Source organism: Pinus tabuliformis, chromosome J (assembly GCF_031772625.1).
Source record: "Pinus tabuliformis cultivar Carrire ecotype Pingquan chromosome J, CPIR1, whole genome shotgun sequence".
NCBI lineage: Eukaryota > Viridiplantae > Streptophyta > Pinopsida > Pinales > Pinaceae > Pinus > Pinus tabuliformis.
The window spans coordinates 71,320,838-71,344,514 of NC_142295.1; the positions used below are offsets into that span (position 1 = coordinate 71,320,838).

Consider the following 23,677-nt stretch of genomic DNA (forward strand, 5'->3'; position numbering starts at 1 on the left):
ACATCAGTGTTTTTTTTTAATGTGTATTGAAGTAATTTCATAAATAACTTATTGTGGAATAAGTAGGAAAAATAAATCAGTTGCTGCAGTGATAGAATTTTCACATGGTATCAGAGCAAGTAATCAGAGACAGAAAGGGAAAATCAGTTATGGGTCGAGACCACGATGCAGAGGCATCCACGTCAGGGGACTCACACAGATTTTCAGAAGATTGCACAAGAGAAAGAGATTTCGATTTCTCTATGTTGGCTTCCAGGCTGGAAGAAGAAGTGGCGTGTATGACTAGTGTTGCATCATCAGAAGTATGGTATATAGATAGTGGAGCTTCGTGGCATATGACGGGAATCAAGGAGTGTTTCTTAGAATATCAAGAAGAGAAGATAAACTTTCAGATCACCATGGGGAACAAGGAAAAGTGTACTCCAGTGGAGAAGGGTACCATAGTTTTTCAAATAGAATCGAGAGAACGGTTCCGTGCTACAAATGTAATGCGTGTACTAGGATTGGGGATGAACTTACTTTCCGTGTCACAACTACAAGGCAAGGGCTATGACGTCTACTTCATCAAGGAGAAGGTATACGTCAAACACCCACGTTGGAAAAAAAAGTGCAGATCGGGATCAAAAGTAATTGGTTGTATAGATTGCAACTAGAATCACCAATGGCACTAATAGGCAGTCATGGAGACAAGGACTTGAACGAACTATGGCACAGAAGAATGGGTCACTTACACCATGGAGCTCTGAGAATTCTCAGGAGCACTGTAATAGGAGTTCTGGATCTGAGTATGGAACGAGATGATGTATGCAGGGGATGTGTTCTAGGAAAGTATGCCAAGGCAGCATTTCCTAGGAGCAAACACAGGGCCAAGAGTGTACTAGGATTGATACACTCTGATATCTGCAGACCTATGTCCGTCAAAGCTCTCAGTGGTGCCGAGTATTTCCTTACCTTCATTGATGACGACTCAAGGAAAACTTGGATTTATTTTTTGAAAACCAAGGACGAAGTTTTCTGTCGATTCAATGAGTTCAAGGCTCTAGTGGAGAATCTGATTGGGAAGAAAATAAAAGTTTTGCGCTTAGATAATGGTGGAGAATATGTCGATAAGGACTTCACTGATTTTTGTGCTAAGGAGGGCATCAAAAGAGAGTGGACAACTCCATATAATCCGGAGCAGAATGGGGTAGCAGAAAGAAAGAATAGGACTATTGTAGAAGCAGCTAGGGCCATGATGTATGATCAGGATATGCCAAAATTCCTGTGGGCAGAAGCATGCAACACAACAGTGTATGTTCAGAACATGACTTCTCATTGGGTAGTGGGCAAGATTACTCCAGAGAAAGTCTTCACAGGGAAGACACCTGAAGTTAGTCATTTCAGGATATTTGAGTGTCTAGCATATTGCCACATACCCGAAGAAAAGAGGAAGGAGCTGGATCAGACTGCAGAAAAAGGATATCTGGTTGGGTATAGCAAGAACGCTAAGGCATACAGAATCTATCTTCCAGGGAGCAGGAAGGTAGTAGTACGACGAGATGTGAAGTTCATGGAGGACAGGGCTTTCAGAAGATTTCGCGAGATGCCTTCCGAGGAGCAATCAAAAGAGGAGCTGTTGGTTAAGCCTCTTCAACCAACATAAGTAAAGAATTCTTCCTCAGGACAGGACAATTCTTAGGATGACGAGGAGGAGCGAACAAAAGCACCTGCTGGCAGAGGAAGAACTAGCAGGGAACTTTGTCAGATTCTACGAGATGCAGAGGACTTCATCGGTGCGCCAAGAAACAATAAGAGGGAGCAAAAATAGCCAGATAGATATTAGGCATTAGTAGCTCAGGATGGAGAGCCTGCCAGTTTCAAGGAGGCAGCTCAACATCAGGTTTGGCTATTTGCAATGGTAGAGGAATACAACTCCATAATGGTAAATGATGTCTGGGAGGTGGTGCCAAGACCTCAAGACAGATTAGTGGTAGGTTCTTAAGATGGATCTACAAGATCAAATACGCTGCAGACGACAGTGTTGAGAAATACAAGGCCAGGTTTGTGGCTAAGGGGTATGCTTAAAAGGAAGGGATTGACCATGAGGAGACTTTCGCCCCGGTAGCCAGGTATACATCTATTATGACCGTGATATCTCTTGCAGCCTAGATGGGATGGGAGATCCATCAGATGGATGTCAAAATGACATTTTTGAATGGGGTAATAGAAGAGGAGGTATATATTGAACAACCAGAAGGCTTTGAAACTCATGAGAAGAAGTCTCATGTATGCTGATTGAAGAAAGCCTTCTATGGGTTGAAACAAGCACTGAGAGCATGGTATGGTCGAATAGATGGCTACTTGCAGAAGATGGGGTTTGTCAAGAGTGACGTGGATCCGAATCTCTACTATCTGGTTGTAGAGAATGAGCCACTAATCTTAGTATTGTATGTGGATGATCTCTTTCTGACAGGATCATCCAGACTCATTGGGGACTGCAAGAAGAATCTAGCCACAGAATTTGATATGAAGGATTTGGGACGAATGCACTACTTCCTAGGGTTGGAAGTTTGGCAGCAGAAGGGAGAAATCTTCCTTGGGCAAGGGAGGTATGCTATAGAAATCCTGAAAAGATTCAGGATGGACTATAGACCTATGGCTACGCCAATGATCACCAACTGGAAGAAGATTGATCCATTAGAAGACAAGGATGTCGATCCCACCCTATACAGGCAACTCATAGGGTCCCTGATGTATTTGGTCAATACCAGGCTAGACATTTGCTACTCCGTCAACACCCTCAGTCAGTTCATGGTGGAACCGAAGAGGGTCCACTGGGCAGCAGCCAAACATGTTCTCAGGTAGTTACAGAGAACAGTCGATTATGGACTCTTGTACACCAGGAGTAAGGATATCGGATTGAGTGGATTGATTGATGTAGATTGGGTAGGAAGTTCAATGGATCGGAAAAGTACCTTTAGGTACTGTTTCAACATTGGATCAGGAATGACCTCCTGGTGTAGTAGGAAACAGAAGTCCGTGCTCTGAGCTCATCTGAGGCAGAGTATATGGAGGCAAGCACAGCTTCGTGTGAGGCCATATGGCTTAAAAAATTGCTTGTGAACCTATTCAAAAGGAATATGGAGGTGACTAGGATCATGTGTGATAATCAGAGTTGCATCAAGCTCTCTGAGAATCCAGTGTTTCATGATAGGTTGAAGCATATTGATATCTGGTGTCACTTTGTCAGGGATTATGTCCAACGAGGAGCTTTACAGTTGAGCTACACTCCTATAGGAGAACAGGTGGCAAACATCCTCAGCAAGGCCCTTGGAAGGACAAAATTTGACTACTTCAGGGAAAAGATGGGGATGATAAAGAACCTGTTTCAGTAGCAGAAATGGGAGGATGCAGAGGGAGTTGCAGTGCGGATGCAGTGTTGGGAGAAAGGACCAACAACAACACGGATGTAGAGGAAGTTGTCGTACAGATGCAGTAGTGGTAGTAGCAGAGCCATGGGCAACATTATAGGATGCACCAATGTAGAGGATGTTGGGCAGGGATGCTTAGCATCAGCACAGGGACCGATGCTGGATGATTATGGTGATACTCAGTGAGGAGTATTACTAGAGCATAGTCCTCGCTAATAGGGAGTGTTGATTTGGGGTTGCATCGGATGTGCTCTAGCCACGAAAATTGGTGGAGAGGCTAAGGCACATGAGATCTCCAATACCCAAAAAGGGTTTGGGCAGAGTCTAAATAGTTTGGGAGATATTAAAATAATTAATATTTTTAATGGAGTCCCTAAGTCTAAACTTAGGGAAAATAAAATATTAATGTGTATTAATATAAAACTGTGTTAGAATGGTCCAAGAGTCATGGATCAAGCCAGATCTAATCTTAGCCGTTGATTAGGGACTTAATCTTGGTCGTTGAATTGTCAACGAGAAAAGTATAAGAGGAGGCTTGACGATCACTTGGAGAACACATTGAGGGAGACCGCTCAGTTCAATTTCTGGAGTGGGGTTAGTTGAGAAATTGAGCCAGTTGTCTGGTGAGTAGTCAGGAGGCAGCAAGTACGGAACAGAGAGGCGGGATTAGCCACTGGAGATCAACGCTGAGGCAAGAGAAGCAGACACAGGGCTTTTCAAGCAGATGCAGAGGCAGCAGAAGGCTGCGTAGTCATTTGCTGGGCCTGCGTGAGTGACGCAGAGAGGCCCAGGGCTGACGCAGTTAAGCAGGGGCTGACGCAGAGGGTTTGAGAGCTACGTAGAGGTCAACCGGGTTGACAGAGGGATTGGGAGAAGTGTTAGAGATTTATTTCTCTCTGTGGGTAAGCCAGTTTGGCACCCTGTTGTACATAAAAATTGCTGAATAATAAAATCTTCCCATGTTGCACCGATTTTCCCACATTGGGTTTTTCCGGGGACTGTTGTCCAAAATATCTGTGTCAATATGTTAATGCTTGTGCATATGTTTGTTTTTGTATTACGGTGTGATATCTGCAACAATATTTATTTTAATGTTTATTGAAGTAATTTTATAAATAACTTATTGTGGAATAAGTAGGAAAAATAAATCAATTGCTGCAGTGATAGAATTTTCACAATACTCCTTGTAGATAGTGAGGGCATTTGTATGATTTTGTGCAAAGTTATGGATATGTCGTGCATCCTCAATAATGTTACCAATCCAAAGCATATCAGAAGCAATGGATTTCAGTGCTAAGTTCAATGAATGGACAATGCAAGGTGTCCAAAACAGTTGTGGATATTTAGCTTCCACAATCATGTCAGCAGCCTTGCAAACAGGTGCATTATTGTAATGATTTGCACACAAGAATCAACATCTACATCTTCAATAACTTTAATAAACAACTCACCCATATATTGTGCATCCTTGTATTCTCCAAGTGTATCCACTGCTTTCAAGAAAACTGGACCATTCAAGGAAGACACCATGAAGTTGATGAGTGGGTGCCGTGCTAGATCTGTCCATCCATCAGAAACAATGCTAACCCTAGATGTTGGCCATGATGCTTTAATAGGCTCAAGCATTTTTTGCACCTCTTTTTTTTTTTTGCCTTCGTCAACAATATGGTTCTAACCTTCTTTGAACCAGGAGGCACATTCCATGATGAAGCCCCTTGAGTTACAGCTCGACACATCTCAGTAAATAGAGGTGAGTGTGCAACATTAAAGGATATGAAGTTTTGATAGAAAAAAGGCAATGGTGAGATCAAGCTCTTCCCGTTTCTCCTTTTGAAAAATCTTGTCCATTGGACCAAGTGAAATTGCCTTTCTTTTTGCTGCTTGTCCCCCACTAGAACTCTCAAATGGGAATTTGTTGCTGTCTTTCCTCAAAAATGGAAGGGGGTCATCATTCTTGGTTTTTTTGATTTGCAGCCACATTTGCCATGCCAACATTGAATTCTCTTTCCATTTCTTTCCTCCTGTGTAAAGGAACTTTTATACAAGCTCCAACCCCACAACTTGGTAAAGCCAACAAATGTCCTTTCACACGGAAATATGTGCTTGTGAAAGTATTGTGGCAAAAGTTGCATCTCCAATTCACATTGCCTCTTCCTTTCACCTTGCTGCTTGGCCCTTCCTCTCTTGTGACATATTTCCACAAGGGATATTTCTCAATGTTACCTTTAGTAGGAAGTCTTACCTCAACATTACTTGCAATAGAGGGAATACTTGCAGCAGACTTTGATGAAATTGGGGGAGGAGGGGCATCTCCAATGGGGACATTCTTCCCCTTCCTTTGCCCCTTACCTGCTGCCCTTGATTGAGCCATGAATACTGTAAAAAAAAAAAAACAAAAAATGCACAAATTTGTAAAAGAAATGCATATGCAAACTGCTATAATACAAATGCAAAAAAATAGAGAGGAAATGCACTTACCTGTTGCTTGAATCTCCTTGAAAATGCTCCCACACCCTTTGCTCCTTGCTCCAAACCCCTCACAGCAAACCCACAGCCAACCTATTGCAAAAGAGATGAGTGAAAATGATGAAAAGAACAACAAATTTCGCCTTTTTATGGCCACACGGGTCCCTTTTTTCCGGAGTCGTGTCCGGAAATCGGGACACGATGTATCTTATTGGGACACAATTTGGATTCGATCGTGTCCCAATTTCCGGACACGAATTGGCACAAATTGTGTCCAATTTGCTAGATTCGGGACACCTCGGCTTGTTTGAACGAATCTGGTTTCAGAGGTGGTGACCCATGGCAAACAATGTACTCATTAGATTATAGTTCGTTGTTTGTTGGGCTCCCGTGATCTAAATTTTAGTGGCGAGATCAAAACCTCTTAATGCATTTTCACTACAGATTCATATCAAAACAAAATAATGAAGTTATTGTGTGGTTTTAATTATTTTCCTTTGATGGGCCACATCCATCAAATAGCTAGGCATTTCAAATATACAAACAAAAAATATACATGGTACAGACAAACTTGGGCACATGGTGGTGCGTACCATTGCATACCCTTTCCTTTGTGTTTTGGAGTTTGTAAAGTGCTTTATATTCTTAAATGTTAGGTGCAAAAGCCTTCCTAGTCATGGGCTCTCTTCTCTTCCTCATTCTGCAAGTTCCTTTCTGTTACTTTGTTGCAACTTCTTTCTGCGTAGCTATCAGTCTCAGGATTTTATTACTCCAGCTTGATGACTATTCAAATTGAATTAATTTGGTTTCTTGTCGTTCTGGCTTCTTCTCACTTGTGTAAAGCGTGACATGGAGCCCATGTAGGAGCCAAGTATTTGTTGGTCCTTGGTCTTGCATGGCCATGATCAGGGTTTGACTAGAGTGGGTTCCCCTATAGAATGACATGCTTGTTGAAACCTTTTTTGTTGATAATATGCTTGTCAACAGTTATTTCATCAGTGACATGCTTGTTGGTGCCTCTGTCGTCAGTGACATGCTTATTGTCACTATTATTGTTGAAACTTCAGTGATTGATGCATGTCTTTTCAAGCAATGCTCTGTTGATGGGAGCCTTGTTGTCAAACACAACATGGACACTCACCTTGTTGATAGACCCTTTGTTTATCCACTTGATAGTAAATCACATTCTTGGTGGCTTGTTTGCTCATGTACTAGGCATCTGTGTCCTAACCACCTACACATTACCTAGCATAGTGAATGTGCCTTACAAATATATTGGATGCTCTTTCTTGACAATTCTCTCTTTCTGTGAGAAACTTCTTCCCTTGCTTGGCAAGCCACCTATTTACTCAGCAAGCATCTCTAGTGCTTAACAAAACTATCGTTAGGCAAAATTTTACCCTTCATCCATATTTCTGATCCAAATTTTGGCTCAAACCTTACCTTTTGGAGGACTTCAGTCCCCCAAGAGTTTAGAGGCAGTGTTGTAGGAGGCTTGGAAACGACTCCTGTGCTCCATTGTTCTTGGCCTTTTGTTCACAACCAACAATGCTAATGTTTTAGTGGAATTGATCAATCTCTTGGTCTGATTTGCTGCTACCAGAGAGATCTTGTCGTTGCCTTGCCTTGACGAATGTTTTCCCATCCTTTATTAGCCTGTATTTATTTTCCCTCCTTAAACATATGGCATCTTTGTCACATAAGTAATGGCTTTCAGAAACAATTTTGCGTATGTCCAAAGGAACCACATTGCACTCCACCATGTCAGCCTAACTGGCTGACAGTGCAAATTTGAATATACACTTATGGAGGCCCTGAAGTTCAAGATCCCTTTGTTGTCATTCTGAAGGATATGGCCTCAGATGTGCAAAGGTTGGCATTCCTGACCTTCAAACTAAGGACTAAGATATGAAAATTGCTTGACTTCCTGAATCAAAAAGAGAATTCACCAGCATATGTACTTGGACTTTGATCTGGAAGAAGCTGTCTCACCAGGATTCTGACCTTTCACGATTAGTCTTTTCTGTCCTTTGAGAAACACAGGTAATTTTTGAACTGGCCTCAAACCTTTCTTCAATTTCTTAAAGCTCAGACATATCTCCTGATACTTCATTTTGTGATAGCTGCTTCTTTGGCTCGTTGTTTCAGTAAACCTTTGAACTTGCTGACATTAATCTTCTTTATCTTTGTTTTCAGATAGAGGGCTTTGTTTTAAAGTTGGTTTTGTCAGTGGTGCTCACCTCAAACAATGCCAACTCGTCCTATAAATAATCATGCAGGCTTCCAATGTATTTTGCTAACAGACTGGATGAATTTTCTGCATTTCTTATCTAAACGGCCTGCTGCCTGAGCTGATTAGTGTATTCTTGTACATTCTGATCCAATTTCTGGTGAAGATGCTGTGATTGAATCTGCTGGGATCTTTTATATCCCACTATTTCTTCAGCAGACCTTTAAACTTTCCCAGTTTGTTACCAGTGCTTCTCTTCCTTTCTAAAAGCTCTAGCAATATGCCTTCCACCATGATAAAGACATTCCTACTTGTTTTGAGTTTGGTGAAGTAAATCTAAACAAATACAGCCAAAATAAACCTTCAGCTGTCTCAGCCAATTATCTAACCTTTTAACACCTACAGTGCCATCACATGGAGGTATGTTCAGCTTTGCTTCAACTTTAAAAGGGCTAACAATGTTTTTCATGTTTTACCTCATCCTGATGAAAATGAGAGCTTTATGGCTCGTCTTCCTCTCTCCTCCTGTTCTGCTGTCTTTAGCACACCAGAGAGTTGTCTCAGCAATATCTGAATATCTTCCATATTTTGCTCCATTCATTCAAAGTGAGCTTTAAATTACCTCTCCTTCTCATGGGCTTGTGCAGCATCTGGATCACCGATCTTGGGCTTCCTTGGACTTCTTCAACTTTCAAGAGGACCTTGCGATGGTTTTCCTGCATCTGGAATCTGCAGATTTCTCACCAGTCTGGGTCATACATAGACCTCCATATCACGAGTACCCTGGCAATAGTTAAGGAGGAACTTGATGATTCTGAAAATAAACTGATTCATATTTCAGGGGGCAGTTACAAACTGCCAATGTATACACAATATGGATTCATTCAAAACAAAATAATGAAGTTACTGTGCTTATGCTCTGTGGTATATAATTACTTACTTCTAATGGCCAACATCAATGAAAACTATTCATCAAACGTCTAAGAAACATAAACGCTACACAAAAACTTGATAATGGAGAAACTCGTGGTAAAAACTCCAAGCTTATTCAAATTTTGCAGGGCACATAGCAATCCCTGCCACCCTTTCCTCTGCATTTTGGAGTTCACAGGGCTTTGTTTCAGTGTCATGCCTTCTGTGTCCTATCTGGCTTGTGGTTGCGATCTATGTGATTTTCGTCATTAGAAGCTATCACTACAGTGGCATATCACTCCAAAAGAACTTTTGCATTTTGGCTTAGTATTTTTGAAACCCTCATGCAGTCCAAAACATTTCATGTGTCTGGAGATTTGGTTATGTTCTTAATAGGCATGGTTGGTTTCTATGCTATTGAAAATTCTTAGTTTGAGGAATTTTGATAGTTTTAGTTTGTGTTTGTATTTGCCTGCACTAAATATGAATTTGTAAATGCACTATAATGAAGTGTTTGCCTCTTCTATAGGTACCGTGATCGCATAGTTTGGACTGACAAGGATTTGAATTTGAAGCTCATGAGAAAGGGTCTGTTGACACGGATATATGCTCCAATGGTGAGATTCAATCAAAAATTGATTCTTGAATGGGCAAACTTTCTTTTATTTTAGTAAATGTCTAGTGTGAACTGAAAAAGTCTTGAATTCAAAGCTGACAAGAAAGGGCCCAATTGACCAATTGTAAGTATAAATCTGTTTTTTATTGCCAATAAAATACTTATTAGTATTAATATCGAGTGCGTGTGTGTGTTTTCCAGGTCATAGTTCAAGGTTTGAAGGAGGCTGGTGTTTTCAGCAATGCTTTGGCATCTGGGCATGCTGTTCTTAAAAAATCAATGTCTAAAGAGCAGTTCTTGTCATCTGTGTCTGTTTCGAACAGAACTAATTCATCTGTAGCACAGGCTGTTGAAAATAAAGATGGGGATAAGCACCAAGTAAAGTTAATAGAAAAAGTTGGAGAAGGTGAAACTCATGCAGCAACTAGAAAGCTCCTAGAAACATCAATTCACACAGTTATGGCAGTGCCTCCCTTGGCACCTCCATCTTTAGATGTCTACACTGGAAGTTTCTAGGATAATGTGTCTGATTATTTTCATCAATCAATGCATAGCATCTTGCAAAGATTCAGACAGGAATGGTGCTTATGTTTGTCAGATTCATTTAATTTTCAAAATTTTCACACATAGAGAATGTACAGATGGTTATGAAAGTCTTACCATTTATAGAAGCCCATGATGGAGTTGAAGATATTTTCTATGGTTCGAAGCTCTGAAGTGGTGCTTAGGTGCCTTCTGTTGAGCTTGCATTCAGTTTCCATCTTGTCTTGGACGGAGAGAAAGGCACTTTACTGACTATTCTTTGAAGTCCAAATCTGGTTTCAGTCTGGATCGAGGCCTTCCAATGAGTAGAAATATTCCCGATCATTACCCAAGCGCAGCTGTAAAATTAATTTTTGTAGTTGGCAATCTCCTAGATTAGATTGCAGCCATTCAGTTCCTGTGGAATAACAACTGCACTATTGCTTCATATTGCTTTGTTGAGTACTGACAGCATTACTGTCATATTTTGCACAGTAAACTGTCATATATTAGGGGTGTTAACATGGATGTAGAGGAATTGCGAGGATACTCTATTTGGTGCTATTAAACTGACTGATTCAAATTTTGTCTCTGATTTGTCTGATTTCTGATAAACCTCAGAATAGAATAGAAAGATTATTGTTAGCACCTATCACATCATTTGAATATAAACCTACATTTTTAAGATCTTGTATATTTGGAATCTTTTGGCAAAATTCAATTTATGGTTATGCTGTACATTATCTACAGGAATGAGCTCTGTTCAATTGAATATTGGATATAAGCACGTGTAGGAGTTTCTATTGAGCACAAACAATTTGATGGGATTTGAACATTTTGATGCCCTGGCCTTCGGAAAAAAGTTGGACAATTGAATTCTTTAAATAGAATTTCATTTGCATCAGTTCTCTATATTTTTATCACAAAGTTAATCTGCTCCGGTGAATCAAACAGGACCCTCGAAAAGTTATTGCTGAATACTTGGCAATGGCAAATGACCTTTTTGAATCTCTATATGAATTGTTGTACAAACTTGCATATATTTCCCCATGCATTATGTGAATGATTTGAATGTGCTTTTCCTATATATGCAGTTTATCTTGTGATAGAGTGCTTTGAAAACAGTGGTAGTCACCTAGATTCCTTTGCAAGGAACATTCTAGGCTTTGTCGCTGGCTATGATTAAAGCCAATGCTTCTTTGGCTGTTTTGTAGTAGTATTTGCCTATTTGACTACTGAACACGTCCTCTTTGGTATTTGAAACTTTGAACTTGGATCTTAACAATGACTTTTCAAAGTTGGTCTAAGCGATTTGGGAAATTGAGAATAAGATTATTGTATTACAAATTTTCATTACAAGACAGGATCCATATGTTCATTGATAACTTGTTGAATATTACTTTAAATTTACATATTAAAATGCGTATGCAGAAGTTTCTAGTAACAAAAGATTCAGGTTTGACTGCCAAGGGCAACATTGTGAAAATTTGGCTAACCCCGAATCCTATTGCAGCAACTGATGTTATTTCTTCTATTTGTTAATTTAACTAAACAAATTATTTGTTGTGTGCTACGACAAATATTGAAACAAATACACTGCAACCTTAACAAAACAAATAGTGCGGAAGAAATAAAATGCTGGAAGAAATAGATGCGCACACACAAAATACACCGTTATTTTTGGACTAAGTCTCCAGAAAAGCCCAACTCGGGAAAACCAGTGCAGCAGCTAAGGGTTTTAATATTATGCAGTAGTAAATCTGAGTACAAGACTATGGATGCTAAAATCTAGCAATCCATACAGAGAAATCACTGACAATAAATCTAGTGAGAAAAATCTCACTCCCATTGGTGATTTGACACTGACCTTGGCTCAAGATGAGCTGCGATTTGTTGCCTCTGTGCAGTCACTACGTCAGCCTACGTAGTACTGTGTTCCACAACTCGGAATTGCTTCCCTCTTGCTATCTGATCAACAGCTGTTTAGAAGATGGATCCTCTTGGCCTCCAGACTCTCTCTCCAACTTTTGGCATTTAATCACTACTTCTCCCCAGCAAATACAAAATCCCCTCTGAAGCACTGCGCTGCCTCTGTGTGGCTCTGCGCTGCCTCTCTGTGGCATTCATCGCCTCTCTGCAGTGCACTCACCGGAGTTGGAAAAACTCCCTCCGACCTTACTATCCTTGCCCCTCTCTCAGTGCGTCGAGCTCACTAGGTCTCTCTCCGGCAACTTAGCGCTGCTACTCTGGAAATCGATTTGCCAGTGAAATCCTATTGCTGGTATGTTTTCTCCAAGCCCCATGGAGTTTCTTCTTATAATCTCTCTTTGAGACATCAATGATCAAGATTAAAACATAATCGATGGCTAAAATTAACTAGAACTCGATCCATGTTTTTTTCTAGAAGATTCTTACTAGGATTTAATTAATGCGCTTTAATTAATCATATTTCTTTAAGTTTAGACCTAGGAAACATTAAAAAAATGATTAATTATTTTAATTAAGTTGTCTTTAGGTGGAATTTCTAGTGATGATTTTTGTGTTTTGGAGATCTCATGTATTCTAACCTCTTCACAAAATTTTGTGGCTATAACACATCTAATGCTACAAAAACTAACACTCCCTCCTAGCAAAAAATGTGTTTGTGTTATTGCTCCCTGTAGCACCACCTTGTCTCTACATCATCCCCTGTCACACTGCTGATGTCTGGTTGTTGCTGCCCAACAACTACTGTGCAACTCTGATATGTGCTGCATTTGTGTTGTTGTTCACTGGACTGCTGTCAACACTGCATCTGCGCTGCAACTCCCTCTTCATCTGCTATTACTGCAATTACAACAACTGCAACTGAAAAACAACTAAAATACTAAATCAATTGTGATCAGTGTGATGCATCTGTCTCTCAAGTCTCTGACTGTTGCTAGTGTCTGCGCTGTCACTGAAGCCTTTGCGCTGCTGCTGACTCTGCTCTGTGCCAACTACATTGCTACCAACTCTGCACTCCGCTGCCCAGTATCTGGCTGCTACTAGTCAGTGCATCTTTCACTTTGGCATTTGACTGCATCTACTGCCACTGATCCATCCTGCTACTGAAACACTGTGGGCTCTCGTTGCAAGGTTTTGATTCAAGAGGTGGACCTCCTTAAGAATCTTCCCATCTGTGGCACTCTGAGGCTAAAATACCATGTCACCTCACTTTACCCTTGGGGGTATGTCAACAAATATGGCGTAGTCTTCCTCCAGCCTGGGGGACAACCTATCAATATTGGCATGTGTTGTTGTTTGGTACTGCTTCTCCTCTTTGCCCTTCTTCCTGTGAGGACACTGGGTGCTGTAGTGACCAAGCTCACCACATCTGAAGCACTTGACCTTGGAAAGGTCCTTTCTTTTGTGTTGCTCCTGCTGCCCTTTTGATGCGAGGGTCACATTCTCTTCTTTCACTTGCTTCGTCCCATTGTTACTGCTGCTGCCACTTCATCGATGTAGGCTTTGAGTTCATATTCATCTAGAAGACATGAAATTCTTGCCTTATATATCACATAGTTGGAGCCTCCCTCCAACTGATCCTGATCTCTCAGCCTTGCTGATGCCATCTCTGCAAAAAGTTGAACTCTTCCTCTTCTCCTTTGCGCAGCAGCTGACTGGATCTACGCACTCCTCGCTGGAGTGGGCAAATCTGCTCACAACAACTGCCGCTTTGCAATGAAAAATTGAACTTCTGGACTAAAAGTTCCCTGAGGAAAGAATTCCTTCAGTGTGTGCTCTTCCTTCCCCTTGACGCTATTATGCAACAACAAACTGCTGCAAAATCACTGCGTCCTAGCTGAAGATCTTCTCTGCAAGAAAACCACTGCTGCTCCCTCTGCCTCTGGTAATCTTTGGTCTGAAAAATTTATTCTTTGTCAACTCTCTTAGAGAAATAAATTTTTCCTCAAAATCAACCCTCTTGACCAAAGGAACTATGCTGCCTCTGAGGGTTTTGAACCGCTGCCTATGCAGAGCTTCGAAATTCATATTCCCTTCTGCCATTGAACTCTTCGGATTCCAAGATGTTCCCTGATACCATGTGAAAATTTGGCTAACCCCGAATCCTATTGCAACAACTGATGTTATTTCTTCTATTTGTTAATTTAATTAAACAAATTATTTGCTGTGTGCTAAGACAAATATCGAAACAAATACATTGCAACCTTCACAAAACAAATATTGTGGGAAGAATAAAACGTTGAAAGAAATAAATGCACACACACAAAATACACCGTTATTTTTGGACCAAGTACCCGAAAAAGCCCAATTCAGGAAAACCGATGCAACAACCGAGGGTTTTAAAATTACGCAGTAGTAAATCTGAGTACAAGACTATGGATGCTCAAATTTAGCAATCCGTACAGGTAAATGACTGACAATAAATCTAGTGAGAAAAATCTCATTCCCATTGCCGATCTGACATTGACCTCGGCTCAAGTTGAGCTTCTCTTTGCTGCCTCTGTGTAGTCACTGCGTCAGCCTATGCAGTATTGCGTCCCACAACTTGGCACTGCTTCCCTCTCGCTATTTGATCAATTGCTGTATGGAAGATGAATCCTCTTGGCCTCTGGACTCTCTCTCTGGCTTTTGGCACTGAATCACTGCTTCTCCCCAGCAAAATACAAAATCCCCTCTGAAGCATTGCGCTGCCTCTATGTGGCTCTGCATTGCCTCTCTGTGGCACTCACTGCCTCTCTGCAGTTCACTCACCGACGCTGGAAAAACTTCCTCTGGCCTTACTATCCTCTCCCCTCTCACTGCGTCGAGCTCACTATCTCTCTCTCCGGCAACTCAGTGTTGCTACTCTGGAAATCGATCTGCCAGTGAAATCGAACTGTTGGTGTGTTTTCTCCAAGCCCCAACGAGTTTCTTCTTATAATCTCTCGTTGAGACATCAACGACTAAGATTACAACATAATCAATGACTAAGATTAACTAGAACTCGATCCATGTTTTTTTTCTAAAAGATTCTCACCATGACTTAATCAATACCCTTTAATTAATCATATTTCTATGTTTAGACTTCTGAAACATTAAAAAAATTGATTAATTATTTTAATTAAGTTGTCTCTAGGTGGAATTTCGAAAAATGATTTATGGGTTTTGGAAATCTTATGTATTCTAATCTCTTCACAAAATTTCATGGTTAGAACACATTCGATGCTACAAAAACAAACATGAGTGGTTGAGACTATGATGTGAACGCTGTCCACATTGATTCAAATTTTGCTTAATCTGCTTGATATGGTTTGTAGGCTATTATATCTAGCCAAAGGGTTGTAGTGGCAGCTGTGTGATGTGATCCCTAGTGGTGTGGATGATTGTATGTTTTATTCAATGATTACCCTTGGCAATTTTTTTTTTTTTTTAAATCCAGGTTTATTTATTTTAAATTATTTATGTCACATGGAATTCATAGTATCAAAAATACATGCAAATACTTTTTTTCTTTGTCCTTTGCTTTCTTCTCTTGTCTTAATATTTATGAAATAAACAGTGGATAAACAATGGTAGTTCAATCATAATTGTAACAACACACGAAGTTTTATGTATAGAGACATGATTTGCCCCACAAATCTCACTGTACTAACCATGGCAAACTCTTTCTTGTAGCCCTGAAATGCAAGTTTGATTCAAATAACTGGGTACAACATCATGTTTGACAGCTAAGAGAGACCAATGCAAATAAACACTTCAAAAATATAAAATCAATGAAAATTGTTTAATAACAAGGTAATGAAAGAATTTACATGAAATAAATTGTATTTTAGTTACACTCCATTGTCAACCTGCAAACGTCTTATTTGGCACCTAAGAGCAGTTGCATGAAATAAATTGTATCTTAGTTACACACAATTACGAACCTGCAATATATAAAGAAATCTGTAATATATAAAGATATGAAAATGACATTCCACTCATACCATATTTTCATAAAGTAAGGTTTTCACCTCACTTCAAAAGGTAATGCAATTGCAAGCAACAAATAACACAAGTTTTTTTTATGGCAGTTGAAAATGGTGATTTTTTATTAATTTGAATTTGAGAATTATATTCTAAAATTGCATTTAGTAAAGGTCTTAAGCTTTGAGTTACAAGAATTGACTTGGATGAGGGAAGGCCTACGCATTAGAAGCTCGTGATGAGTTTTTGATCATTGCACTATCTTGGACTTGAATCCAATTTTGAGATGGAGTTTTGTAATATGACTGGATGAAAATAAGAATTTCTTAAGCATTGAAAATTACATTCATAAAACTCAATTAGTGTTTGGTTCTGTTTCAATTGTTTGAGTTTAGGGAAATCAATATAAAACAACAAATCTTAACTTAGACAATGATTGGATTAAGGTAGATTATATTAGTAATAATAGTATTTACTTACTTTTTTTATTTACCACAAGGCCATGTGTGTGAATTCACAAAGAAGTGTTATTTAAAGTCATAGATGTCACTAGTAATATAATAGTGAGTAATTGTGACTTTTTACCTTTCATTTATTTCTCTTATTGTTGAAAGTGATACACAAAATAATTAGAAAATTTATAACCAAAGTCAAAGTAATGAAATCTTAGTGAGTTCCATACAATTTAATAGCATGAAAAATCAAACCCTTCAAAAATCAAACACAACAGGAAATGGGAGAGTGAATTGAAACTATTATTAATTGTGATGAGCATTTAAACTATAAGAATCTTTAGCTTAGAATTCCATGGGTATCTGCGAAAAAGTGGTAAAGTTAGCATAAATCACTAGAAGTAGACATTGAAGATTATAGATACAAAGAGGAGATGGTAGGATATTATGATGCTGTAAAATTTGTTATTTCAAGTCATCAAACATGATACTTATTAACATGTCAATTACTTACTATTTGTCATTCACACACAAACACCCAAATAAGACATTCAACAAAGGAGGAGGGTGAGAAAACATACATATTTGTCCCATAAACACTAAGATTTCTTAAGGTTAGCAACTATAATGCCAATTAAACTAGATTGAGAAATGTTTACATTATTAACACAAGTTTAACCCAAGCCAAGCACATAATATATAGAATTGCAAAAAATATATTTTAGCAATTCATTATTATTATGTGTTCAAATGTACAAGTGAGTATAATGTCAACATCCATGTGTGCATGAGCACATGCATAATGTTTAAAATAGGTCTGCACGTCCACAAAATGTCATACTTTTAGTAACCATATTTTTGTTAGGTGAGGGTTGACCATAACTTAATGCCACCTTAATCCACTTAGGTTGTTTAGTACTAGCTATTGAATTTTACATTTTTATGGTGTTGTCTAAACATTATATGTATTGGAGATTTTCCCCAGAATACAACAATTTTTTTGGGCTAAATCTTGATCTTTGTTATTTAAAATCAGTTTTTGATTGCATATAAGGGTTCGACACCCTAAAAAACCCCTAAGACACCCAAATTGTGGAGAGTTCATAAGTCAAACTTTTGATTCCTACAAATTCCTATCAAATTATGGACAAATTAGACTGGAAAATACTTCAGAAAACCCTCCAAAACATATAGTAGATAGACTACGACCATTTTTATTGTTATATTATTGTTATCCTTATTGGATGGCTAGATCTTATAATTGTAATTGTATCATTTATCTCTTATATATACAATAGAGACCTGATTTAAAAAAATTCTGAACTTGTACATTTTTTGTATTGTAAAAAGAGATTTCCCAATTGAAGAGTATTATCCTTCATTATTTTATCCAATTGTCAAGAAAAAAAGTTACTTCTATTTTTATTTTTATGCTCTTTGAGTGATTGTTGCTTAACATTTGGTTTTCAATCATATAATCCTATGGTTTTTCCCCTAGAAAGAGTCATTCAAGAACTTTTGCTATGACATGTTTTTTTATGAAGTTTCAAATAGTGAATTTTTTGACACACTAAAGACACATTGGTGTTCTAGCGGTAAAAATTTAAGGCTCTAATTCATTATGCTTTTTGAAATATAGGCTGTGGAGATTAGAGCTTTTAGCTAGTCTCGACATTTGTCCCAAATGAGCCATCTTGGAATATTTGTTATAAGTTTTTTGTAGGATGCTTTAGATAGAAATATTTTTGGGAGTATTGATGTGACATAGAAAATGCTTAATATGTGGAAGAGTGTTTTACTAGCCCTAAAACTTTAAATCTCAAACCAATGATCTAGGTAGAAAAGTCATATATGATTTTGTATAGCTCCAAATTGTGGCATTGGTTTTTTTGAAGAGGGTATGTGTTAGAGTCGGTCTAGTAGCCCTCAACCAGAGATCAAAGCTCTTTGCATTTCATGATTAGGTGTCCCATCAGTGTGATCATGTTGCATTCCGTTAGGCATGCCATAATCTTGGTGGAAGGAGTTTGTGTCGTTATTCCCCTCTTGTTTGGCACTGCTGGTTCAGGTTTGTTCAAGTAAATAAAGTCCTCAAAGGGTCATTCATCTTGCTTTAAGTTTTAAGGTCTTAGGTCTAGGGTTGAGTCTAATTTTGTCTTGAGAGGTCATCAAGGACCAGCAGGCCAGAGGGATGTCCTTCATTAAACATTTCTTATCATTGTACAGCTAAATTTTTACCTTGTTCTCAAAAACTCTGTTTTTGAAAACAAGGTCATTATCTCATTTTTGTAAAAATTCTCAAAATTTCAAATTCTTCAAATGTCGAAGTGTAGCCTTGGTCTCCTTTGCCAAAGCATCCCAGAAGCTATCCCTGCAAAATTTTTCAAAAGAAATCATCATTTCAACCAATTTTTCAAAGAAATGAAATTAAAGGTCAGAGACAATTAAATCAAAAAGTGTCAACATTCAAAACATTACAAAGTGGGTTTTGGGCAAGTAAAAATTAAAAGGAAGCCTATAAAAGCATGCCATTCCTCATTGGTAACTCATTTGCCTCTCAACACTTCAAGAGAATACTTGTCAAGTCGATTTCAAAGTTCATTGGGCGAATTGGGCATTTGCAGCGGCGCGCTACGCGTTGGGGGCGCACTACGCATCAGCGCGCATTTTCCAGTGCAAATTAACTCAGGCGCTACGCATCAGGCTGGGCGCGCTACGCGTAGGGTTTCTTGCTCAGGAAATCGCCAGCAAGCCACCAAAACTACTTCTCTCTCAAAATCTTTTCAGCATTTAAACAAGTCAAAACAACAGTTCATTGGGTGCACAGTCAGCGTTATATTTCAGTCACTTGCCTCCAAAACCATGTCAGAAACCGAAACAGATTATGAGCAAAGTGATGACCGTGAATCAACACTAGAGGTAGAGGTGCCAAGGAGGCATCACAGGGGTGGTAAAGGTGGTCAGCATGTCAGGGAGGAGCCCACCTCTTTGGCTTATCTACAAGCTTGTCCACTTGCAGTGACATGTTTCCGATACCAATCATGTTATGAATATTGCGAGAGAATCTCCCAAATTCAACACCACAGGGAATTGGTCCGCTTGTTTGTCCTACATTTGCACAATGGGCATGTGAATATTGCAGGAGTGGACTTCACATTGTCACCCGAGATTGTTGCTCAAGCAACAGGGATACCCAATATTGGAGAAGAGTGGAACAAGCGCCAGCAGTTGGACAGATTTCATTATGAGCCATATATCAAACCTGTATATATGAGACACCTAACTGCTGTTTTTCCCTTCAGATTCTTAAGAGACGAGTATGCACCTTTGATGAGGATCATCATTCGCTATTTCACTTGCGAGGGCAGATTTTCACGTTTATATTCGTACCATATCCGTTTGTTGATGCATTTCACACGGGTACGAATGATGAACATTCCATTCTTCATGTGCCGAAATATAGAGAGGATGGTGCCCTTGGTGCAAAGAAAGAGCCCAGCACAGCAACACAAGAGCATCTATCATTATACACTAATCAAGATTGTGGTCATGCATCAGTTGGCACAACAGGGTATTCCATGGGAGGATTTCATTTCTTGTGACTTGTTCATAGTGCCACAGCCACCTCCTGAGGTTGTTCGTGATGAGGGAGGGCCTTCACATCAGTTTGACATTCCAGAGCCCGAGCATGTCAACTCCCCTCCATTTGTCACATATCAGAGAGGCCACAGGGCCTTATTTGCGTTTGCACGGCGAGTATTATCTTCACCTCAGGTGGAAGGGGCCTCGCTTTCGACAGCAGCACAGGTACCAGAGAGAGGCAAGCAGCCCAAGATTGATGAGGGGCCATCAGGTGTTCCAGGCATAGATGTTGTTGACCTTGATATCATTTCTCCTAGCCTAGAGTCAAAGGAGATCATCCAGCAACTAAGGGTTGAAAATGACTTGTTGCAGCAAAAGTCGGAGATGGAAAATTGGACAATTACTTATTTAGAGCAGCGCAACAAGCAATTAGAGGATGAACACTCTCTTGATGAGTTGCGGAGGATCCGAGAAGACCGGAACTTGGCTCGCAAGAGACCCGGTCATTTGACACCTAAGGAGCAAAGCTCTATGCTCATTTAGGTGAACACGCATTTAGAGAGGTTGATAGCAAATGAAAACAGGGAAAAGGACATGCTTCGACACATGAAGAATCACTATTGGGATCGAATGCATGTGTGTAAAGCAAGAATGAAGGTACTCAAAGGACGGCTGACCAAGGCACTAAAACGGAGAAAAAGGCCCGATCCCCTTCATATTTTGGCTGAGGCTTCCTTGAAGGAGCATGGCACTAAATGACACACCTTCAGCTCAAATTTCAGGAAATTTTGAGCAATTTTGGTCAATTTTGACTTTTTTGTGCCAAACACAGGTTTTTGCCCTCAACGCGTAGCGCGCCGCGCGCTACCTTGAAGATGGGCAAGTCCATTTCTAAAAAACTCAGCATTTTTGGATTTGTCATGACAAATTACACTTGCTCAGCAAGTGCCAAGACATTTCATCAGGTTTTGAGCCCTCAGAAGGTCAAAAAACATGCAAAAAATGACTTTCTGCCACTTTTTGGACACACAGGAAGTAGTGTTGGGAGATTGCAATTTTGGAGGGGCAAATGACCACCAAATGGAGAAATTCCACTTGGGCTGGAAAGTAGACATCCATAACTTTCTAACAAGCCTACTTTTGCCTCATTTGGATGCCGGGAAGTGCCTCAAAAGTTGGCTCAAAGGCACGCTACGCGTAGAGAATTGGGGCGCTACGCATCAGGGAAATTTGCCAGATTTTCACCTATAGCTCAGCAAAACGAAGATTTGACTAGTTTTGACTTTTTGGAGTGATTTTTCATCCTCCTTGATGTAATTGATGTAGTTTTATGTTGGCATGACACTTTTTAACCTATTCTAGAAGATTCATTCATAAAATGGCAAAAAATTAATGAATGAATTGGTTTCCTAGCTTATAGAGGCAAGTTGTTTTGACTGCCTAGATTGTAGTGCTCAGTTTAGAATTGGTTGAAACAGCTCCTAGGATGATGAGCTTGACCCCTAGAGGCAAGGAAGTGTGTTAGCTTGCCTATATTATGTACTTTCTTAGTCATTTTCATGGTTGAACTCTTGAGGGATAAGCTTCTATTGTATTACACTTTGTATCTCTGCAATTTTGGTAAAGGAAAGACCAGGGTTTTGCAGCCCTCTTTGGGATTCCTGTGGTTATTTGTGTTGATGGTGTGCTTCTCTCTTGTACTTGTAAGTGTGTTATGTGTATCATTTTCCAACTTCTCTTTTCTGCACATTAAGTAAATGAAGTGTTAAGGTAGAATTCATAATTTATATGCTCTGCCTTTAAGTTTGCTTAATATCTATGTTTTCCTCTGTCTAAAGAGAACTCTTGAAAGTTTCTTGCTCTCTTTAGCTCCTCACTGGTCATTTCTATCCATTCACTTAATTCAAAGGCATCAAGACAATCTCCTACCTTGCCCCAAAAAGACCTCTGCAAAAACTGTGTCTCATCCCCGCACCCAAAATTGCTGTGCTTAGTTTTCCACCAAAACTCTAAAAATTTAAAATCAAACTTTCCCTATCAGTTCACTAGCCTAAAATCAGTGTTCTTAATTGGTCATCTTCGCCCTTTGAAGACCTTTCACCGAGATAGACCTGGAGAGAGCCCTCTCCTGCCCCGTAGGGCTAGCTACGAGGCTAAGTGGTTTGATGTTGCCTTGGATTTTGTCCTTTTCAGCCTGAGGCCAAATTCAAGCGCTAACATATTGGCGACCATACTGGGGAGAACAAACTTGTTTGTGGATTGATGTGTTTGTTTCATAAGTCTTAGACGGAGCCTGAAGTTATGCCAGGTAGCCTTCGAAACGCTTTTGCTTTGCATAAGCGGAAGTAGATAAATGCTGCTTCAGTCAATCTCCGTGAGCTTGTGAATACGGCCACTTTGATTGCATTTTACCCAGTTCATTTGTAAACTCTGAACTTTTGGATGATTAGTTGAGAGTTTTCACAGGTTGATTGGTTATTTGTTCCTCGATATCCAAACTGGCTTCAGATTCTAATCACATATTCAAATCTCATTCATGTCCAGCTGCTTTTGAGTATCTTGAAGACATCGATTTCGACAAGAGTTTTGAGTTTTCCTTGTTCAAAACCAAATCTGAAAGTGCACTTGATTCTCTGGTTCCCAACCCTGATTTTGCTGCTGCTCTTGAAATTGAGAGACATAATAAATTGGTTGAAAATTTCCTCCTAAGACACCTTCAGACAGATATCCAAGTCACTAATCTTGCTAATTTCCTAGAAACTATATCTAGCAATATTGGATCTACTATCACGGCTTCAGTTCCGCACGAACAGACCAATCCTCCTTTTATTTCTATATCCCCTATAGTCACACATCCTGAATCAACAGTCAATTCTCCTTCCTCGTCACATACCGCTTCTCCTCTGCCTACACCTCCCTATACCCCTCATACTACAGCTACACCTACTCCACCTGCTACTCCTAGACCCAATCTACCTAAAGCAATGGCTGCCCGATTTGCCCCACTTGCTCTTCCTCAAAATCTGCATGATATGCTAGCTGATTATCAAAGTAAAATTTCCATGTTTGATGGCACTCCTCAGGGTGTTTCCGTTCAGCAGCATATAGACAAGATGACAACTTTCTTTGATCTATATGAGATAGATGAAGAGGATGTAACTATGCGTTTGTTTGTACAAACATTCGATGGAGAAGTAAGAAAATGGTTCAGAGGTTTGACAGGTAGAAGTATACCCACATTGGAAGAACTTCAGAAGCAGTTTCTAGATTGATGGGAAATCAGAAAGGATCCACTTCAGATCAATGCTGAGTACAACAATCTCAAACGTAATCATGGTGAGTCGGTCCAAGATTACATTATCAGATTTAACACAGTTTATAATGCTATTCCAGATGATTTAAGGCCATCTAGAAAATCAACACTTCTCAAATTCCCGGATGGCTTTGATCCGGAGATGGCTTATTCATTGTGAGATAGAGATCCGCCTACCTTGGAGGATATGCAGAAAATCGCTGTTAGTGTTGAAGCGAATTTGAATGATAAGAGAGCGAGGAT

At 39.6% G+C, this 23,677-nt stretch overlaps 1 protein-coding gene across 1 annotated transcript in view; it reads left to right on the forward strand.

The window, feature by feature from the left end:
* The window catches only part of LOC149225568 (glycosyltransferase-like At2g41451), a 150,363-nt gene extending 139,513 nt beyond the window's left edge, over positions 1–10,850 (forward strand). The window contains exons 10-11 of the mRNA XM_089377151.1: positions 9,548–9,635; positions 9,836–10,850. Of these exons, the coding sequence (XP_089233277.1) occupies positions 9,548–9,635; positions 9,836–10,150 (403 nt within the window). The 3' untranslated portion in view covers positions 10,151–10,850. The remainder of the gene's footprint in view (positions 1–9,547; positions 9,636–9,835) is intronic.
* Positions 10,851–23,677: the final 12,827 nt, after the last annotated feature.